General features: G+C 39.8%; 1 protein-coding gene across 4 annotated transcripts; it reads left to right on the forward strand.

Moving 5' to 3' along the window:
• Window positions 1-498: 498 nt before the first annotated feature.
• Window positions 499-17,904, forward strand: LOC135934180 (pickpocket protein 19-like). Of its 4 annotated transcripts, none has more exons than XM_065475733.1 (13): window positions 499-777; window positions 8,348-8,561; window positions 11,099-11,275; window positions 11,410-11,520; window positions 12,616-12,813; window positions 13,569-13,686; window positions 13,739-13,831; window positions 14,523-14,727; window positions 15,761-15,811; window positions 16,334-16,463; window positions 16,516-16,625; window positions 16,679-16,778; window positions 17,334-17,904. In XM_065475733.1, exons 1-13 carry the CDS (start codon window positions 711-713, stop codon window positions 17,518-17,520), a joined length of 1,761 nt encoding a protein of 586 aa, XP_065331805.1. In that variant the 5' UTR covers window positions 499-710; the 3' UTR covers window positions 17,521-17,904. The 4 variants fall into 4 exon arrangements, with proteins under 4 accessions (XP_065331805.1, XP_065331801.1, XP_065331803.1 ...); XM_065475729.1 differs by having other exon boundaries at window positions 500-777; window positions 11,099-11,302; window positions 17,334-17,903; XM_065475731.1 differs by having other exon boundaries at window positions 500-777; window positions 11,099-11,302; window positions 13,739-13,825; window positions 17,334-17,903.
• The last annotated feature ends 421 nt before the right edge of the window (window positions 17,905-18,325 follow it).

Raw genomic sequence — 18,325 nt, forward strand, 5'->3', positions numbered from 1 at the left:
ATAAATTTTAATCATATATAGCGACAAGAAGGATCGAAATTTGCCATGTAAATTTTGTCAAGCGCTTTAAATTTTGGAGAAAACTGGCAAAATTTGTAACTTAACATCAGCAAGGTTCTATTTTAACTATTGCACATTGAATCAAAATGGCAAAAACGAACATTTTGATCAAGTGCCTTTTTGAGCCAACAAAACAAGACCGTACGGCCAGTAAAATATAACACATTACAAAATTATATAGCACTTTGTAATGCAATATTCGGCTAATCAGGCCAGGGATTGATTTTTACACTTGATCTTGGAGAATTTCTCATTCTATCCAGAGATAAGAAGATAATCTTAATAATTAGCCCCACAGCTAATACCAAATATTTAAATTTAATAATTTTACGTTGCTTATCAAATTTTCCTTCCCACGAGTAATCAAGCAATGTGCAAACGACGTCTTATAATTATGTAACGTAACGCGGATGCAAAACTGAAGGCGAAATTCGAGATTGCGCTGTGCGTTTCGCGCCTGCCTATTGGGCTGCCCATGCCCATCATAGCACAAGCGTAATGCTGAATCGGACGGAGGCTGCTGGTAAACCTGGATCAAGACCGTGCTCACTTCTCTCGTGTTCGCCAAATCGCACTGATGCCGCCTACAAATCTGGGGCAAAATAAGGGGTGAAAATTTATACTCCTTCGCTCGTAACATATTACACTCAATGATCCGGAAAAAGCGACGCACGGCCAGCATCAGTGGCCGCCGGCATGAATGGATCAATCATCCAGGTAACAAGAATTTTTAACTTAAAAAATTGCGAAAAATCATTTTTACCTTTACTCGTCTCTATGAAAATTGGGAAAGAGCTGACATTTTTCCAGGTTGCAGTTTAAATTTGAGAAAAAAAATCGGCTCTAAGGTTTGCAGGTTGATCAAGCGGTGAGCACTGTCTCCTGTATTGAAAATCATGATTAATTTAGTCAGGAGGGAAAATTACACCGCTGGTTAGATCGCGACGAGAGAATTCGAAATTAAGCAAAAATATAACTGACTTAAACCGTTTTATTTTTGGGAATTTCGGCAAACTCAGAAATTGAACAACTTGACCCTGATTTTACTATTGCACATTGTAGAGAAAAGCTGTTGCTAAATTTAACATGCAATAGACTCCTAAACCACTTCCTATAGCTAACGCAGTATGCAAAATGTTCTTAGTTAATTATCAGTTGATCTATAAAGCTCCGCTTTATATTGAGGTACAATTATTGTTCCAAATGGAGAGAAAAAAGAGAATGTACATTAAAAGCAGGGTAATCAAAACGCTACTCAATTTATTCCTATGTTGTGTAATTCTCATCGCTAATGTTAGTGGACTGTGCTTGTTATGTTTGTTGTTTTATTAAACAAAACACTCAAAATATGTCCTACATTTATATCAGGGTTTGCATGCAGTTTAATCCGTCCGGCTTTCCCACAGACAGATTGTTTCATTGTATGGGGAAACGGAGAGTCAAATCCCTCAAATGGTTTAGATACCAGACTTTATTGTTTTGCCTCGAGGTTGAACTGGAATTACATAAGAATTCAGTCAAGAAAAATGTCAATAATGCGTATTACAAATAAGAATTTCAGAAATTTATAAAAGTAAAATTCAACTAAAATTGTAAAGTAATAAAACATAAATTACACATTAAAATACAATAGGTAAATATAATATTATTAACATCACAGCAATAAGATGTAAATTGATTAAAACAAATCTTACCCCGGTAAACGGGTCGGGTCAGTTATGAGGCGAGAACAATATTAATTATACACCAGGAATATTACAGGCAAGGTCAGCGTACTGCAAATTAATAAATAGTCATTTGGTATTTGAACTTTAACTCACTGCGTACAAAGTTTAAGATATCATTTTAAGTTTTCTTACGGGCGTGTGATGAGCACTGAGTTTCACTGGCCTTGCGAGCGTTAACACGTAGCTGCTTAACGCTCGGCTGATATATTGGGAATAATCACTTTATCACAAAACTAGCAGTGCGCATGGGCGCACAGGTGAACTTCAGGGTAAAGGTTAACACCATTAGGTGGAGGCACTACACTAGCCCCGGGGTGGATGACTGGAAGTCTACGTAGGTTTACCAAATCGATCAGGAAGTTTGATGGTTCGACCAAATCTAGTCTTCGTCGCTGGTTGTCGAACAACAGGGGCTTCAATGCGAACAGTTTTGCGAATAGATACTTTTGGTTCAGATGCTTTTGGTTGCCTAATTGATGGAGGAGGTCGAGCTGCAGGGGCCGAAGGGCCAGGTTGAGGCTCAACTGGAGGTTGCGTTGCAGACTGAGGTGCTGGCTGCGCGGACAGCGGCGCAGCAGGTTGAGGTGCAGTGGGTTGCGGCAAGACAGGCGGCGGTGCGGCGGGTTGCGGCACGTCATTTCTTCTTGCAGGCACTTCAACCCAAGGCGTTTCAGGTCTTTCGCGTGGCAAAATTGCTTCTGAAAATGCTGGTTTCAAGCGATCTATTGAGACAGTTTTGCTATGGCCTTTAAACTCTATGGTGAAAGTCTTCTCTCCACGTTCGAGCACACGGTGCGGGCCAGAATACTGCGGCGTGAGCGGTGCACGTTGCTCACATCTCAACAGAACATGTGATGCTTTTGCTAAATCAGGGTGCACAAAGAACTTCTTATTGGAACTGTGCCACACAGGTTGTGGGCAAAATTGTTTAAGGTGACTTTGCAGGCGTAACAGTATTTCAGTTGGAGTAAGCTGGGATTCAGGTGGAGTGTGAAATATTCACCTGGCAACCTGATGGATTCTCCATACACTATTTGTGCGGAAGAAAAACCTAAATCTTCCTTCAAAGCAGAACGCAAACCCAGCAGAACAGGCGAAAGGGCTGCAGACCAAGTAGTCGCATGGCACGTCAGCGCGGCTTTCAGGGTGCGATGGAAGCGTTCAATCATTCCATTTGCTTGAGGATGATATGCGTTAGTGTGTTTGATTTTGATACCTGCTTTTGTGGCGAAAGAGTGGAAGGTTTGCGAGGTGAATTGTCTACCCTGATCGCAGACAAGTGTCGTCGGCAGACCAAATCTGCTAATCCATCCATCCTTTATTGCTCGAATAACTGCTTCGCTGGTAATAGTTGACAGTGGGACAACTTCTGGCCATCTTGAAAATCGGTCAATCATAGTGAGGCAGTAGCGAAAACCTTCAGAGAGCGGTAGCGGACCAATAAGGTCAATGTGCACGATAGAAAAACGGTCTGAAGTAATAGGAAACGAACGTAGTGGAGCTTGAGTGTGCTTCGTAACCTTTGACTTCTGGCATTCAAGGCAATTTCTTGCGAAGGTGAGACAATCCTTCTTCATTTTGGGCCAAACAAACCTTTCTGCAACCAAGCGTGTAGAGGCCTTGCCACCAGGGTGTGCAAGGTTATGTAGACCATCAAATGCGGGTTTTCTAAATTTCAGCGGCAGGAAAGGGCGAGGTGTTTTCGTTGAAGTGTCACACCAAATTTGGTCTTCAGAATTTTCAACGGGAAACAACTTCAGCTTCAAAGAGCTTGATGGGCCGAGATACTGCTTCAGTTCATTATCGTCCTTCTGTGCGCGTGCAATAGCTTCATGAGAGAGTGCGGCAGGAGCAGAGACAGCGTCAACACGCGATAGCGCATCTGCGACGATATTTGCTTTTCCAGGGACGTATCTAATATCTGTACAGAATTCCCCAATAAATTGCAAATGCCTGATTTGGCGAGGTGTGCAATCTGTTCTATTCTTCGAAAATGCAGAAGTAAGAGACTTTTGATCCGTGTAAATCACAAATTGTCGTCCTTCAAGGAGGTAGCGGAATTTCTTCACAGCATCGTAAATGGCGAGCAGCTCTCGATCATAAGGTGCGTAGTTCTTCTCTGTAGTAGATAGTTTTCGACTATGAAATCCAAGGGGCTCCCAAATATCATTCACGCACTGTTGGACGACGGCGCCTAAGGCGATGTCTGATGCATCAGTCACCAGCGCAAGCGGTGCGTCGTCTTTTGGATGTGCAAGGCACGCTGCGCTGGCTAACTCGACTTTACTTGCTTCAAAAGCGGTTTTAGCAGTTTCATTCCAAGTTAGCGGTTCCTTTTTGCGTTTCTTACCGGCAAGCAGTGCGTTTAGAGGTGCGAGAGTTGCAGCAATTTTCGGTACAAAGCGCCGATAATAGTTTAGCATGCCGAGAAACCTAGCCAATTTGTCGGCGGTCGCAGGAAGAGGAAATTCTCTGATTGCGGCGACACGCTCTGGAAGTGGAGTAATTCCTTTACTGTCCACTCGGTAACCAAGGAATTCAATAGAATTTGCGCCAAGCACACACTTCCTCGGATTGAGGACTAGACCGTGCTCGTCAAGGCGCTTGAGCACCTTTCTCAGGTGATCTTCATGCTCAGCAGCGGACGATGAAGAAATCAATATGTCATCAATATAGCAGAAGACAAAGGTCATATCGTCGAAGATCTGATCCATCAACCTCTGGAACGTCGCAGGAGCGTTCTTCAACCCAAAGGGCATGTAGGGATACAAGAATAGACCAAACGGAGTCGTTACAGCGGTCTTTTCCACGTCAGCGGGTGCAACAGGAACTTGAAGGTATGCACGTGACAGATCAAGCTTCGAAAAGATGGTACAACCAGAGAGTGCAGCAGTACAATCATAGATGTATTTCATGGGATATCTGTCACTTACGGTTCTCGAATTGAGTTTTCTGTAATCACCGACAGGGCGCCACGAACCGTCCTTTTTCGGCACTAAATGCAAAGCGGAGGCCCAGGGGCTGGTACCTCTTATCACGTCTCCTTTTTCCTCCATTTTTCGAAAGAGTTCCTTAGCTATTTTTAGCTTGTCAGCAGGTAATCGGCGGCATCGCTCAAATGAAGGTGGACCAGGTGTCGTCACAATTTGGTGGGAAGTAGAGTGCTTTACGGGGCGCCGAACCTTTGGATCGCGCAACAACTCAGGAAATTCCTTAAGCACTAGGAGACATTTATTGGAAGTCTCAACAACTTTAATTGTAGGTTGATTATCTACTCGGCAGGTTCCCTTGGCCGTCAAACCAGTGGTTTTGTCAACAAGGGTTCCGTTGTCAAGGTGTACAGCAAGGTGGAAATGCACCAAGAAGTCAGCTCCTAAAATGGGAGTGTTTACGTCTGCGATGAGAAAGCACCATTGAAATTCTCGGCGCAGTTGCAGAGAAAGGGTTAGCGTGACAAATCCATACGTGTGGATAACGTTGTCATTAGCGGCAGTAAGTTTAAAATCAGTTTTCTTATGTACGCCAGGCACAAGAGAGCGCGGGATTATACAAAGGTCAGCACCTGTGTCCACGAGGTACGTGAAGGTCGTGATGGGATCAGTTAGAAATAAGCGGCATGAGCTATGGTTGCAGACAACAGCCGCGGAGTTGTGCTGCTCTTCTAGTTTCCCGGAGTTGGCTGGACAGCGTCGGCTTTAGGAAAATGCCGGCAACCTTCTTGGCATTGGCGAGCGCGAGCACCAAAACGATCGTGGTAGAAACAAAGTGAGGAGTCATTTGGCGCATTTTCCTGAGATTGCGAGCGGCGCGGGCGCGATTTACTTCTGCTGAATCGCCGACCGCGGTTGTTATCACCCTTTTTCGGCTGTCTACCGCGGGTGTCATCGACCTGACTCAGGTTGAATGCCTCTGTCATTGTTTTCATTGCTGCTTCCAGGGCGGCAAAACGCTGCTCGTAGTTCATGGCAGGGCGCAGCGCTGCAGGAGGAGCAGGCGCTGACGCAGCTGCTACTATGGCACGGGCGTCATTCACTTCTTGCGGTGGCTGATACTGATATAAAACATCAGCCTTTCTCGCAGCTTCGTCTATGTCCGGCTCGACTACAAGGACGTGACGCCATTCAGCTGGCATCGCGTCACGCCAAACTGCAAGCAAATCGGTTTTGAAAATAGGGTTTGCCAAGGTAGTTTCATCTGCGATGGTCCGGAGACGATTCAAAAATTCGGTTGGCTTCATGGAACCTAAAGGAATAGCCTTCATCCGTTTTCGGAGCGCGTCATAATCCTTTGGTCGGAGGTTTTCCAAAATCGCTGCCTTCAACTTAGTATAAGGTGTTTCCTCTGGCGGTCTGCGTACGAGATTCCCAGCTGCTTCTGGTAATTCGTCGAAAGGGACTGCACTTGCAAGCGTCAGGAACTTATCCAGTTCATCTTCCACTTTGTGTTGGCGGAACCTCCCTTCCAGGACCGCAAAGAATTTATCAGCGTGGTTGGTAGAGTATTCCGGTGGTTTGAAAAATCCTTTGGAGGATTGGGCTGGTATTTCGTCTGGCATCCTTTCAATTGTCACGTCGGGCTGCACCAAATATGGGGAAACGGAGAGTCAAATCCCTCAAATGGTTTAGATACCAGACTTTATTGTTTTGCCTCGAGGTTGAACTGGAATTACATAAGAATTCAGTCAAGAAAAATGTCAATAATGCGTATTACAAATAAGAATTTCAGAAATTTATAAAAGTAAAATTCAACTAAAATTGTAAAGTAATAAAACATAAATTACACATTAAAATACAATAGGTAAATATAATATTATTAACATCACAGCAATAAGATGTAAATTGATTAAAACAAATCTTACCCCGGTAAACGGGTCGGGTCAGTTATGAGGCGAGAACAATATTAATTACACCAGGAATATTACAGGCAAGGTCAGCGTACTGCAAATTAATAAATAGTCATTTGGTATTTGAACTTTAACTCACTGCGTACAAAGTTTAAGATATCATTTTAAGTTTTCTTACGGGCGTGTGATGAGCACTGAGTTTCACTGGCCTTGCGAGCGTTAACACGTAGCTGCTTAACGCTCGGCTGATATATTGGGAATAATCACTTTATCACAAAACTAGCAGTGCGCATGGGCGCACAGGTGAACTTCAGGGTAAAGGTTAACACCATTAGGTGGAGGCACTACAATTGTAAAAAAACTGAAGAAAAATTTTGCTGGTCATTTCAAATGTTAAAATGCGAATCACAATACAAAATGACAGAGTTGATAGTTGGATTGTTGCAACGCAAAAATTTAAATCAATTTGAATTGTTGACTTTAGTTTGCCTTTGATCGAATATTTTGTTTGAATAATTATCTCAACAATGTGCAATAATCAAATTAGGGCTGAGTAACAGTTCAATTTCAGAATTTGCCAAATTTATCAGGTATTCAAACAGTTTTTCAATGATTTTTAAGCTTGAACTAAATTCCTCTCGCCGCGATATATCCAACGCTGTGCAAATTTCGGGGTAATTTTCCTTACTGGGGAAATAATTCCTGATTTTCAATAGGGAGAGAGTGCTCACCCCGCTTGATTAGCATGCAAACTTTGGAGCCAATAATATCAGAAAGTTTAGCATCAACCTGCGTAACTTATGCTGCTTCCCAATTTTCAGAGAATGTTTGATGTGAAAGTTTTTTGTTTGAAATTTTCATTGCTGATCCACTCAAACTATAAATAATGATACAATTTGTAATTTTCTTCCGCTTCAAGTTTTTGATATGTTTCACCCAAAAATTTAAAAGCAGCGAGCGCGGCACTAAAATTTGAGGTTTCTTTCACAATTTGAGAACTTATTACTAGAGCAGAGCAGAGTTTGTAGTTTTGATCGTTTGGCCGTGCAGTTTTTACCCAGAATAGATTTTTCCGGGAAAACAGCAAGAAAAGGCCAGCTATTTTCTATGAGTTTCTCCTAAAGCCACAAAATGGGAAATTTGAAAGATTGGAGGCCCTAAATTTATATTTTGGTTTTAGTTAAACAGAGGTTTAAAGTGACCACTTTCTTTAAATGCTTAAAATCAGTGATCTCTGATCTGACTTTGTGATCTGTATTTTTTAAGTGCAAGAATTAAATGGCAAAAATTAATCCATTTTACATAATAGGATATCCCGGTTTTCCAGATTTTCCAAGCGTGAAAAAGCAAGAATCTCGTCTTTAATACTGCAAATTTTTGTAAATTGTAACAACTCAAGAAAAAACACTGGAGTCTTGTTGTCCGGCCACTCTTTTTCCAAATCACTGAAATCAAAACTTTTGCATCGTATTTTTAGTGAGTTTTTCAAAACAGAATATTCTAAAAATGGCTCACCATGATTAAAATAAAGAAAAAGCCGTCTAACTTCTCAATATCCCGGCTCAAAACAATGTGAATATTGCACCAAAAATATACTGTCTAGGCTGTACCAAGTGAGTAAATTGGCCAATTTTCAGCCGCAAAAAACAGCCATTCTTTTGAAAAATAATATTCCCTCAGTAAAACATTTCTGTTTGTTCGGTTATTTGGCTGACAGGTTGCAAGTGTCGAAGGACGACTGGCGAGGTTCAGCGCCGGTGCGTCCTCTCGAAGCGGCGCCGCCTCTCGAGCGACCTTGAACTCGGCGCCGGCGACGGGCCGTGGTGGTCGTCCGTGGCGGACGGGTGGAGTCTTTTCAAGGCCTTCTGCGACAACACGGCGCTGCACGGCCTCCGTTACATCACCGCCGAGGGCATGCCAATTGTCCACAGGTCAGTGCATTTCTCCAGAGACATATGATATTGTAGATGATCCGACAGATGCTTTTTTCCTCCCTTGAGATACAGAATGATGGGAGCAAGAAGCAGCAGGAAAATACGGTCGCAAATTAAATGGAAAATCTATGCATTGGTTGTGTTTGTGTGTTTGCATGCAATAAATCACAAAGTACTCGTCGCGATTGTGGATCGAAGAGTGTACCGTTTTACCTGGAGAAGATTGATTTTAATCAATCGTTTTGTGAGCGCTTCAAGATACTTTTTTTGGGCTTCCTGATAAACAATATATACTAATAAATGTTTTCTGAGGATTTTGAGATGAAATTTTTTCCTGAAACTAGGCCCCATTTGACTTTCCCGTATTTTCGTTGTTTTTCGGGCGTTTGAATTTTGAATTTCTGACTGAGTTTTGTTCCAAATCAGTTCAGATTGTTCGCAGATCAAAAAATCGGATATCGTTGAACTCATCTCTGCAACTGGACAACTTTCTTGTTGACCTCAAAGTGGAAGGTGAAAGGTCAAGATCAATTAAATCGAATTTTCGATAAGTTTAAACCTGGAATGGTGTTTTCCCTTAATTTTTTATTAATTACTAACTAAAAACTACTAGATTGGTGCTTATTCGGGTTTTGAATAATATTGAATTACCTAAATTTCAGCTTCTAACTGTCGGATTTCCAAAATCCACACACCACTAGACTATTCTTGGCCTCCCCCTAACATCCGAAGTAGTCCGAGGATACTACCCCTTCAACCCCCATTTTCCACCCTAGAAACGTAGAATTTTGAAAAAAGATTATTGTTTACACTTCACTGTGCAAGAAAAGTCGAACGGTAGAGGTTTTTGTGTTTGTGTTTGCGAATATCTGAAAGAAAAAGAGGGGTTTCACCAAATTTTTACTCCCAAGCATTAGATTCGCCAAAACTGCACACCGTTCGACTTCTCATGAACATTCCATGAACAACCTTTCAACTCCTTTAATTTAAATTTCACATATATGTGCAATGACAACGTGGCACATAATAAGATCAAATTTTCAGGGAAAATTGTAAGGAATTAACACACCACATTGTTGAAATCAATATCTATATATCAGAAAAAAATTTATTTAATGCGCCAATTGAAGGAAACGGGGATGGTAAGAGAATAATAAAGGATTACTCTGCACATCAAAATCTGGTCGTGTTTTACCCCCATGTTTTTTTGAACCTTTCAGTTTATCCCATCTTTTCATTTCGAAGACCCAAATTGATCAACATGCATAACAATTTGCAAGTCAATTGTCAATTTAAATAACTCATCTAAATGTGTACAAACTGTTTGAAGTTATAACATAAATAAAATCAATCGTAAAAACGAGCCGTGAAAGATGAGATACATACTACATACAGTAAAAAATATTATTTATCTCTTCTGATGTACACTTTTGGTGTTTAATCAAGCTTGAATTAAAAATCAATCGTAAACCAATCATAATTTAATCGCTAAACTTGTAAAATTTGTTTTTCCTTTCGAAATATTGAACCATCAATTCAAACCGTTAAAATGTTCAAATATTTACATACCAAAATGTTTGAATTTTGAGAAGCCACAATATTTGCTTTACCTAATTTTGACATCAAACTGCTCTTGGAACAAATTATTATTTCATGAGATGGAAAGTGGAGTGGAAACATTGGACCACGACCACAGGCAATTCTACTAGTGCTTTTACTGTGAAAACAGATCGATCAGAACTCTGTTGTACTGGCGACGTATACTCGGCTCGGGTCTTACAATGAGTGGCCGGGAACAATGATAAATCATTTCAAATCTCTGTTTTTATACGCAATCTAAAGAGGTATAAAAATAATTCAGGAAAAATAAACTTTTACCAAAGATATACACCAAAGAGTGAATCATAATTGTGATATTATTGATATGTGCTCCAGTTCTGATTCTGATACTATATTTTTGATCAGACATTATTTTTACTTTAAATTGCGTATCAACGGGGAAACTTACAAAGCGTGTAACTTTAGAAGGTTAGATTCTTCCTAGAAGCGATAAGTTACAGAAAACTGCTGCTAAAACAACCTAGTGGGAAGACCTTGGAATTTCATCGTTCTATATCATTTTTCATATTCCCGCAAATCTTGTTAGAGAGAAAACTGCGTCCTTCCATGGTAACGAACTCGTATTAAATTGCACTGAAACTCCATGTCGCGCAGATCTATCCAGTACCCGCAGCACACTAGGGTTGGTAATTTTGAACGATATAAAATGCACAAACCCTACATTACACTCTGGGCGAAATTGCAATTTTTCCCTGTTCAAGAAGCGGCACGCAGAAAAGTCAATAAAAACAAACGCTGCACACGTGGACAGCGAGTGGGGCGCGCGTGTGCCTCGAACCCGCAGATGTTTGCGTTTGTCACACGCTCGACTTGGCGCAACCCTGCCGCTGCTGTCAATGGGCGGCTTACATTAGGCGTTATGCAATAAATGTAAATGCGGCGATCGAACGTGCTGATTGTGTGTCCGCCCTCAGGCTGATGTGGGTGGCGACGTGCTTCGCGGGCCTGCTCGGCGCCGGCTGGCTCATCTGGTCCATTTGGCTGCGCTACGCCACCAGCCCCACCGTCACCATGGTCCAGGACACCTCCTACCCACTCTACCACATCCCCTTCCCGGCCGTCACCGTGTGCAGCGTCAACAAAGTGCTCAGGTCCGAGGCCGTCAAGTTCGTCGAAGAGTGAGTCGATAATTTTCTCGCCAAAAAATGAATTTAGGGCAGAGATGGAATGATCGGAAATAAACACTCCTGATCCGATTACGTCGAATTGTCTTTTTTGTTTTCAGGTATACGGGGAAAAACAGCAGCAGTGAAGAGGCTGCTCGGTATCTGGCGGTGGTTGGCGCCCTCGGATTGATGAGCTACCCCACCTACCACAGACCATTCCAGTTTTTTCAGTATATATATAACATGCTTCCTTTTCTTCTCGTTGGTGCAAATAAAACAAAAAGCTCTCTCCCAGCTTTTCTAAGAATAACCAAGGCACCGAACAAGAGCTCTATATCAGTTCGGCAATTTTGCCTATTTGCTTTTCTGTTTTCTTTCATCCTTTCCTCCGCAACTGCCTGTTTGCTCTTGCTCTCCTGCTTCTGTTTTTGCCCATAGCTTTGCTTTTAACGGCCCACACACAAAGTTACATGATTTATAATGACAACTATCAGGGTTAGAGAGTGTTTTTTGGAATTTGATTTTGCGAATGCAATGGATTGCATTTCCACGAGAGATTGGGGACCGATTTGACCAGTTTTTGAGACGTTATAAATAACTATCCCTTTATTTCTTATCAGGAGGTTATAGGAGTGGAGGACTAACGTTGAAAATAAATGGTGGATGCCTTAGTTTTAGGTTTTAATAAAAAGAAAAACAATAAAAATCGATCCCAACTTTTGTCGAATAACAGTTGTAAACGCGAAACTTTTACCATTTAAACCTATATCTTTCAACGGTCACAACTCATACTGTCAACTTATTACTAAGAACGCTCAGCAAAATAAGGTTAGAGATAACACTTCTGAAGTCTTAAAAAGCTGTCAAATCACTGCTGAGTCTCATATGACATTTTCAAGAATTTGCAACACTCAATAAAACCTGTCCTGTTCCAGAAAATGTTATTTTTCCTGTCGGATATTCAGTAGGAATACGGAATTCCAGTTTCCTAGATTCCTTTTCCTGTCCAGGAATTATCTCTGTTGCTAATACGGCGTAAAATTAACTAAAAGACATTCCATTTTAAGAATCGAACATTCGGAGCATTTTTCGGAGCAGTTAAAAACATAAATCCCACCTTCCTAAGGCTGGAAAATCTTTAAATCCTTCTAATTAATCTAATTTTGCATTTTCTACCCTTAAAAAAAGCATTGAAATAATTAACAAATTTTTCGAAATTGTTAGAGAAAATACGTAAATTTGTGTTGTTTAAAAAAATGTGTTTTTATGGTAAAATCTGTCTTTGGAATTTGGCAATTTTTCATTATTATTGTGTGCGCTATTAGGTACAACATGAGCGGTAGGCCTCTTTTAAGCGACGTGAACGTGACAGAGCTGATGCTCAGGGTGATGCCCAGTTGCACGGACATCTTCGTCGCATGCTTTTGGAAGGGCATGGAAATCGATTGCTGTGAGCGATTTCTCGTACAAAGGACTGAGGAGGGCTTCTGCTACTCTTTCAACTCGAGAACGGCGGAAACGCGGTAGGCTAAATCCACCGTTTGTTCGTTTTGTTGTCTTAAACAGGGAATTTCCGGGAATATTTGATGGGAGAGAATTTCAAAGAATCATTTTAATGAAGACATAAGTAGGAGGAAGGATATTATATCTCTTTTGATTTTCCTGTTTAGAAGCAATGAGTTTCCTTCCTCAGCACCGGAGATTGTAAGGCAATTTGTCACAAAATTATAAATTAGCGAAGATCAAGCGGACAAGACTGCAAAATTTTATAATAAGAGTATCCTCTAGCAACTGTCGATTTTTACGGGGCTTGACAAAAGAGCGAATGATTGATGAAACGACTGACGACTGTACTGCTTCTTTCAGGAATTTTTTTTGATATTGCATTTGTTTTATCAAAAGGCTGAGAAATTGCGTTTTTATACGTCAATTGTTTTTTCCAGAGCTTTCCTGCTCAAGATTTTAACTTTCGGAGATAAAAATTATAAACAGAGGATACTTAAATTACTTCGTAAAAAGGTCACTTTGGAATTTAATCATCGTTTTTTCATGTCTACGAATGAATTAAAAATTTGAATATCGAGATCAATTTGCTACGATTTATTCCCTTCTGAACTTCTAGCATAAACATTACACTTTTTGGATATGTTGTCTTGCATTTCAGAACAAAAATAAACTAAATACTTTGTCAGAAAAAAACGTATTATTTATGGGAGCAAATCCGATTTGCGCGGCATCTTTTTCCACGGTCGTGAATAATTGATTCGCCGATTTACAGCTGGAACGAATCGTTGCTTCGTAATAACGCAGCTGGGGCAACAACAGGACTTGAAGTGTTCTTCAAAGGTCAAGCAGGACAGGCGATCGACGGCTTAGATATCCTGCGCGGCATCAATGTTGGTCGCTAACACGGTCGATCGACCTATTTTTCAATTTTTGCTCCCGCAGGTGCACATCCATCATCCCGACTCATACCCTGACGTGGCGAAAGGTCTGTTTGTGCCGGAGGCGCCGAGCCACGTGATGATGGCACAGGTAATGGTACTGTACCTTCCAAGGTTTTGGTGACAAAGATGATGTTCTCACCGTCGCATTCTTGTCAAGACAAAAAGGGTGTGCTTCGTTTTGAATCAGGATCTGTGTTCAATTGGCGACGAATTCATAACTGTTGAGAGTTGCTGATGAGCTGCACTGTGCCAGTTTAAACACTAGAATTAGTAGGGTTGGAATTTTTGGACAGTTTCAGGTCGATTTTTTAGAGAATAAAAATTAAGTTTGAAATTAATGCCAATTTATTTTTTAATGAAAAAAGACCGGAATTTTATTTAAACTTTAAAGTTCATCAGGTTTTGACCTTTCCTGTAAATTTAATCATGAGACAAATATTACAATAATTTTCATTGGATTTTTTTTTAGATAAACAAATTGCACCAGAAAAGTTAAAAGGTTTCGGTTTTTCAGGTGGTTTTAGACCTTTTTGCAGTTCTAGACAATTTTAGGTGTGTCTCAAGATTAATTCAGACGCTCAGATATAAAAAAAACTGAAAATCCCAACCCAAAGAATTAGTGCCACGTCTGCTTCTTAATGGCAGTTCCTTACTTAAGACCAATTCTTAATTTTAAAAATCCAAAAAATTATTTAAATTTTATTTCGCATCAATTTCAGTGGCGCTTATTTTGCAATATATATAGTCTTCCACGTGAGCCGGATCTATCCGCTAAATCTCGCCAGCAGGTGTCTCCATCGCAGACGGTGAGCACAGAGGAGGTGCGTGCCATCGACCTGTCGATGCGCCGCTGCTACTTCCCTGGCGAGGGCCACATTTACGGCCTGCCGGTGGACACGTACCAACAGGACAGCTGCTTCATGGCCTGTAGAATGCACTTCCTGGCCAAGGCTTGCAACTGCACACCCTACTTTTTCCCCAGGACAATAGGTATTATGATCTCGTAAATAAATTTTAAGTTTTTTGCGAAAAAAAAACTTGCCTCTTTTTCTTTTGTCATAGAAAATTTTCATTGTACTGTACACATTTTAAGCATAAACAGAATTAGGGCAGTGGAAAAATTCTTTTTTTATCGCTAAAAAATAATTTTAGACGTTTTTGTGCATTTTTGTGTCATTTTCGCCCATTTTTCTGGCGGTCTACTTTGACCCAAACTTTTAAACGGAAAAATATTTATAATCTAGGAAAGAATCAACAGTAAAAATTGAGCTTATATCCATCTAATTATTATTAGCAAAAAAAATATAATTAAATACACGATCAAGCCAAAGCAAACTTGTAATTAAAATCAAATCTTCGTATCTGTTTAAAACTAGCAAATGCTAGAAAAGAATTAAATCAGAAATTAATTCGACTCTTTTGTATTTCTGGAACCAAGATAAGTTTGCAAATAAATGTTTACCTCTGAAAAATCACCGGCAAAAGTATATTGTTTCTAGAAAAATCTAAAAATGAACGTCAGAAAGGTTATTATTTTGTGTTTATGCTTTATGCATGAATTCACATTGCGTCACTGATGTCAAAAAATCATCCACTTTGAACGGACGGAATAATAGTGATGTCCGTTCCGCAGGCGAGTTAAATCTAATTCCCGATAAATAACATTGCGTGCCTTTTTTTGCGATTTTTCGGATCAACTTGTCGAGTTGGCGCGCAGAAGCCTTGGGTAAACACTCAATTTGTTTGCCACGCTCTTATGCTTCGTCGAGTGGAGTTTGCACTCGCATTTCTGCGTGTAATTCAAACTCAGTTTCCGTGCGCAGCAGAGTTAATCCAGCTGCGGATTAAATATGCCCTAGTTTTAGGAGGATTCTTCAAATGTTTTTCTCTTTCCTGAAAAAATAGCACGCACCATTGTTCAAAATGGCGAGGGAGAGAGGTAGAGAAAGCAAACCGTGCTGATGTGTGTGTGTGTGTGTGTGTGTGTTTATGCTCACTAATGAGTTTTCTCGTGTATTTGCAGGAATGCGAGAATGCGCTGCCGTTGATCTTGAGTGTCTCAGCATGAACAATGGTGAGTTAGAACCAAATTTGTTTGTCCAAAAGTTTAAATACAGAAAATGATAATAGAAAATTTCATTTAATTAATATATATATTACGGATGGTATAATATATATTTATTCTTTATACTTGTTTTAATTTGGGAGAGCCCTTGAAGTTAATTTTTTTACTGTACAGCCTGCAGTTTCAGCTCCTCAGTATTTATATAATTTAAAAACAAATTAAAAAAATCCGTAAGTTAGAAGTGGAAAATTTTCTATTTTTTGTGCAATCAGGAAGTGAAAATTTCGAAAGGATCGAATAATTTTGTGAATGCAATGTGCTGCGCACGAGTGTCAAGCAGGTTGCCTAAATTACGATTTCTAAATTTTCCTGGATTTTTCATCTGTTAATCTGCCGGCGTTTTATAGCTTACACATTTTGCCTCTTTCCCTTTTCTTGATTATCGTTAATATATAATTAAAACAGCCTTCGACCTCGTTGCTTCCTCGTAAATTAATTATTGATCTACTATCTTCAAATAATTTTTCTTAGCGGCAACAAGGAGTAACAAGCCTCCAAACGGCACGCCAGGCTTCCACCCTGAGGAGTCGGCCCTTGATTGCGAGTGCATGCCCCCATGCACGGCAACACAGTACAGTGTTGAGAGCAATTACATTCAAACGTATGACCTGCATTTAATGTAATAAATTAAAAACAAAAACTCGATTTTCAAGGGGTAACCTCGAGTCGAAGAGAGGAAAGGGCTACGTGGACGTGTTCTTCAAACAAATGGGAGGTGTCAGATACAGAAATGACGTCATGTTCGGATGGATGGACCTTTTAGGTAAGATTGCGCATCAAAAGTTCTTCATGATAAAAGTTGTAAAAACTTTTCAGTTTCGTTTGGTGGCATCGCTGGCCTTTTTCTTGGCTTCAGCCTGCTGAGTGGCGCCGAACTGCTTTATTGGATTTTCGCTGGCTTTGCAGTCTGTGTAAAGTATGCTTTTAAAATAATCTAATTAAATAATTTAAAACAAAGTGCAAAAAAATGCGATAACGCTATTATCCCTATTATCTTTTATGAAATTTTACATTTTATTTAGTTTATATAAAAAAAATACCTGAGCGGGATTTTAAGAAATGGACTTGAAAGAGTACAACTCATCAAGTTGCGATGGTAAAATCAACTATTTCGCTGAAAACGTTTTCGGAAACTAACTTTAATACAATATTTTGGCTCTTTTCACATAAATATTCTCATTTTTCCAGATCTTCAGTGAATTTAGTTAACCTTCATATTTTTGCATCACAATAAAAACATTGAAGATAATTTGAATGGGATTATCTAGTCCCTGAAATAATTTCACCGAAATATTAATTGACAACGAACACATCTGTTTTTTCAGGTTAGACCCAGTCAAGTTGTCAAGATGAATGAAAATAATTTTTAATCTAGAACAAGAATGTTATGATTTAACAAAATGCAACTATTTTTGAAGAGTTTCGGGGCTCATATAATAATTACCTGGATTTTTTAACCGATTGCATGCAGGCTGAAGCGAGAGAGGCGAAAGGGAGTGCGTGCCCTGCTGATGCCACGCTGCAGCTGGCTCTTCAACATGACGAAAAGGCGGAGTCTGGCGCGTTCCCCGCAGCCCCCGCAGAAACGATCGTCAAGTACGAGCACCCGGGATGACTTTATTGCCATCAACAGCGGCGAACAGAACTCATACTTTTGATTTTGTAAAGAGGTCTGTCTATTTTTCCAAACGTCATGTAATATCAAATATCAAAAGCTACTGGGATGAAAATTTTTAGGAAGTTGCACGCCTTAAAACATGTTTAAATTATATCAATAAATACTAGGCATAAATGAATTAAATTTGTGTTCATCAAGTTCCTCTGTGGTCTGTGGGGTGTTCTGTGAAAAAGCTAAAGCGAATCCGTCCTGCCAGGTGTGGGCAATAAATACTCTGATTCGTGAGTGTATATGTATGAAGAAGAGAAATGTGTAAAATGAAGTTGTTGCCACTAATAATAATTAAATAATGTGGCATTTTTTGATGTTTCGAAATTAAAATTTTTTGCTGTTGGAAAATCTCCGCAAAAATTAGAATCAATAAAGACAACAGTTATCTATGTTAAAAAATGGGTTTACAGTTTTTTCATTTAATGCCTGCCAGCTCAAGGTAAGAAAAGTTTCAAAAACTCTATGAATATAAGTCGAAAAATTCGCTAGAAAAGAGTTTAAATTAAAACCAGCTTATTTAAATTTAGGTATATCAGGTGGGTTGGGATCTTCTGATCATTTGATTTTCTGTTAGACACCAAATGAGCAATTTTTGGACTTCTATGCTACACTTAAAACCGTCTAACATGGCCTTGAACACAACTACTTAATACTTGAAATTAGCTCAAAATCGTTCATTTTCTAGTGCAAAAATTTTATCACTTATAAAATTATAATTTTATGAATATAAAAAATTATTAAGATAGAAAAATCTTAACCCCTGTTTACCAAGGAGAGTTTAAAAACGCTATTTT

The sequence above is a fragment of the Cloeon dipterum genome, chromosome 1, assembly GCF_949628265.1.
Source record: "Cloeon dipterum chromosome 1, ieCloDipt1.1, whole genome shotgun sequence".
Taxonomy (NCBI): domain Eukaryota; kingdom Metazoa; phylum Arthropoda; class Insecta; order Ephemeroptera; family Baetidae; genus Cloeon; species Cloeon dipterum.

What these genes read in the sequence shown, in the direction of transcription:
- LOC135934180 (XM_065475729.1), top strand. Translation starts at nt 711, where the DNA reads ATGATCCGGAAAAAGCGACGCACGGCCAGCATCAGTGGCCGCCGGCAT. An exon ending in GGCATGCCAATTGTCCACAG is followed by an intron (nt 8,562 to 11,098) that starts GTCAGTGCATTT and finishes GTCCGCCCTCAG; the next exon opens with GCTGATGTGGGTGGCGACGT. An exon ending in TGATGATGGCACAGGTAATG is followed by an intron (nt 13,832 to 14,522) that starts GTACTGTACCTT and finishes AAATCTCGCCAG; the next exon opens with CAGGTGTCTCCATCGCAGAC.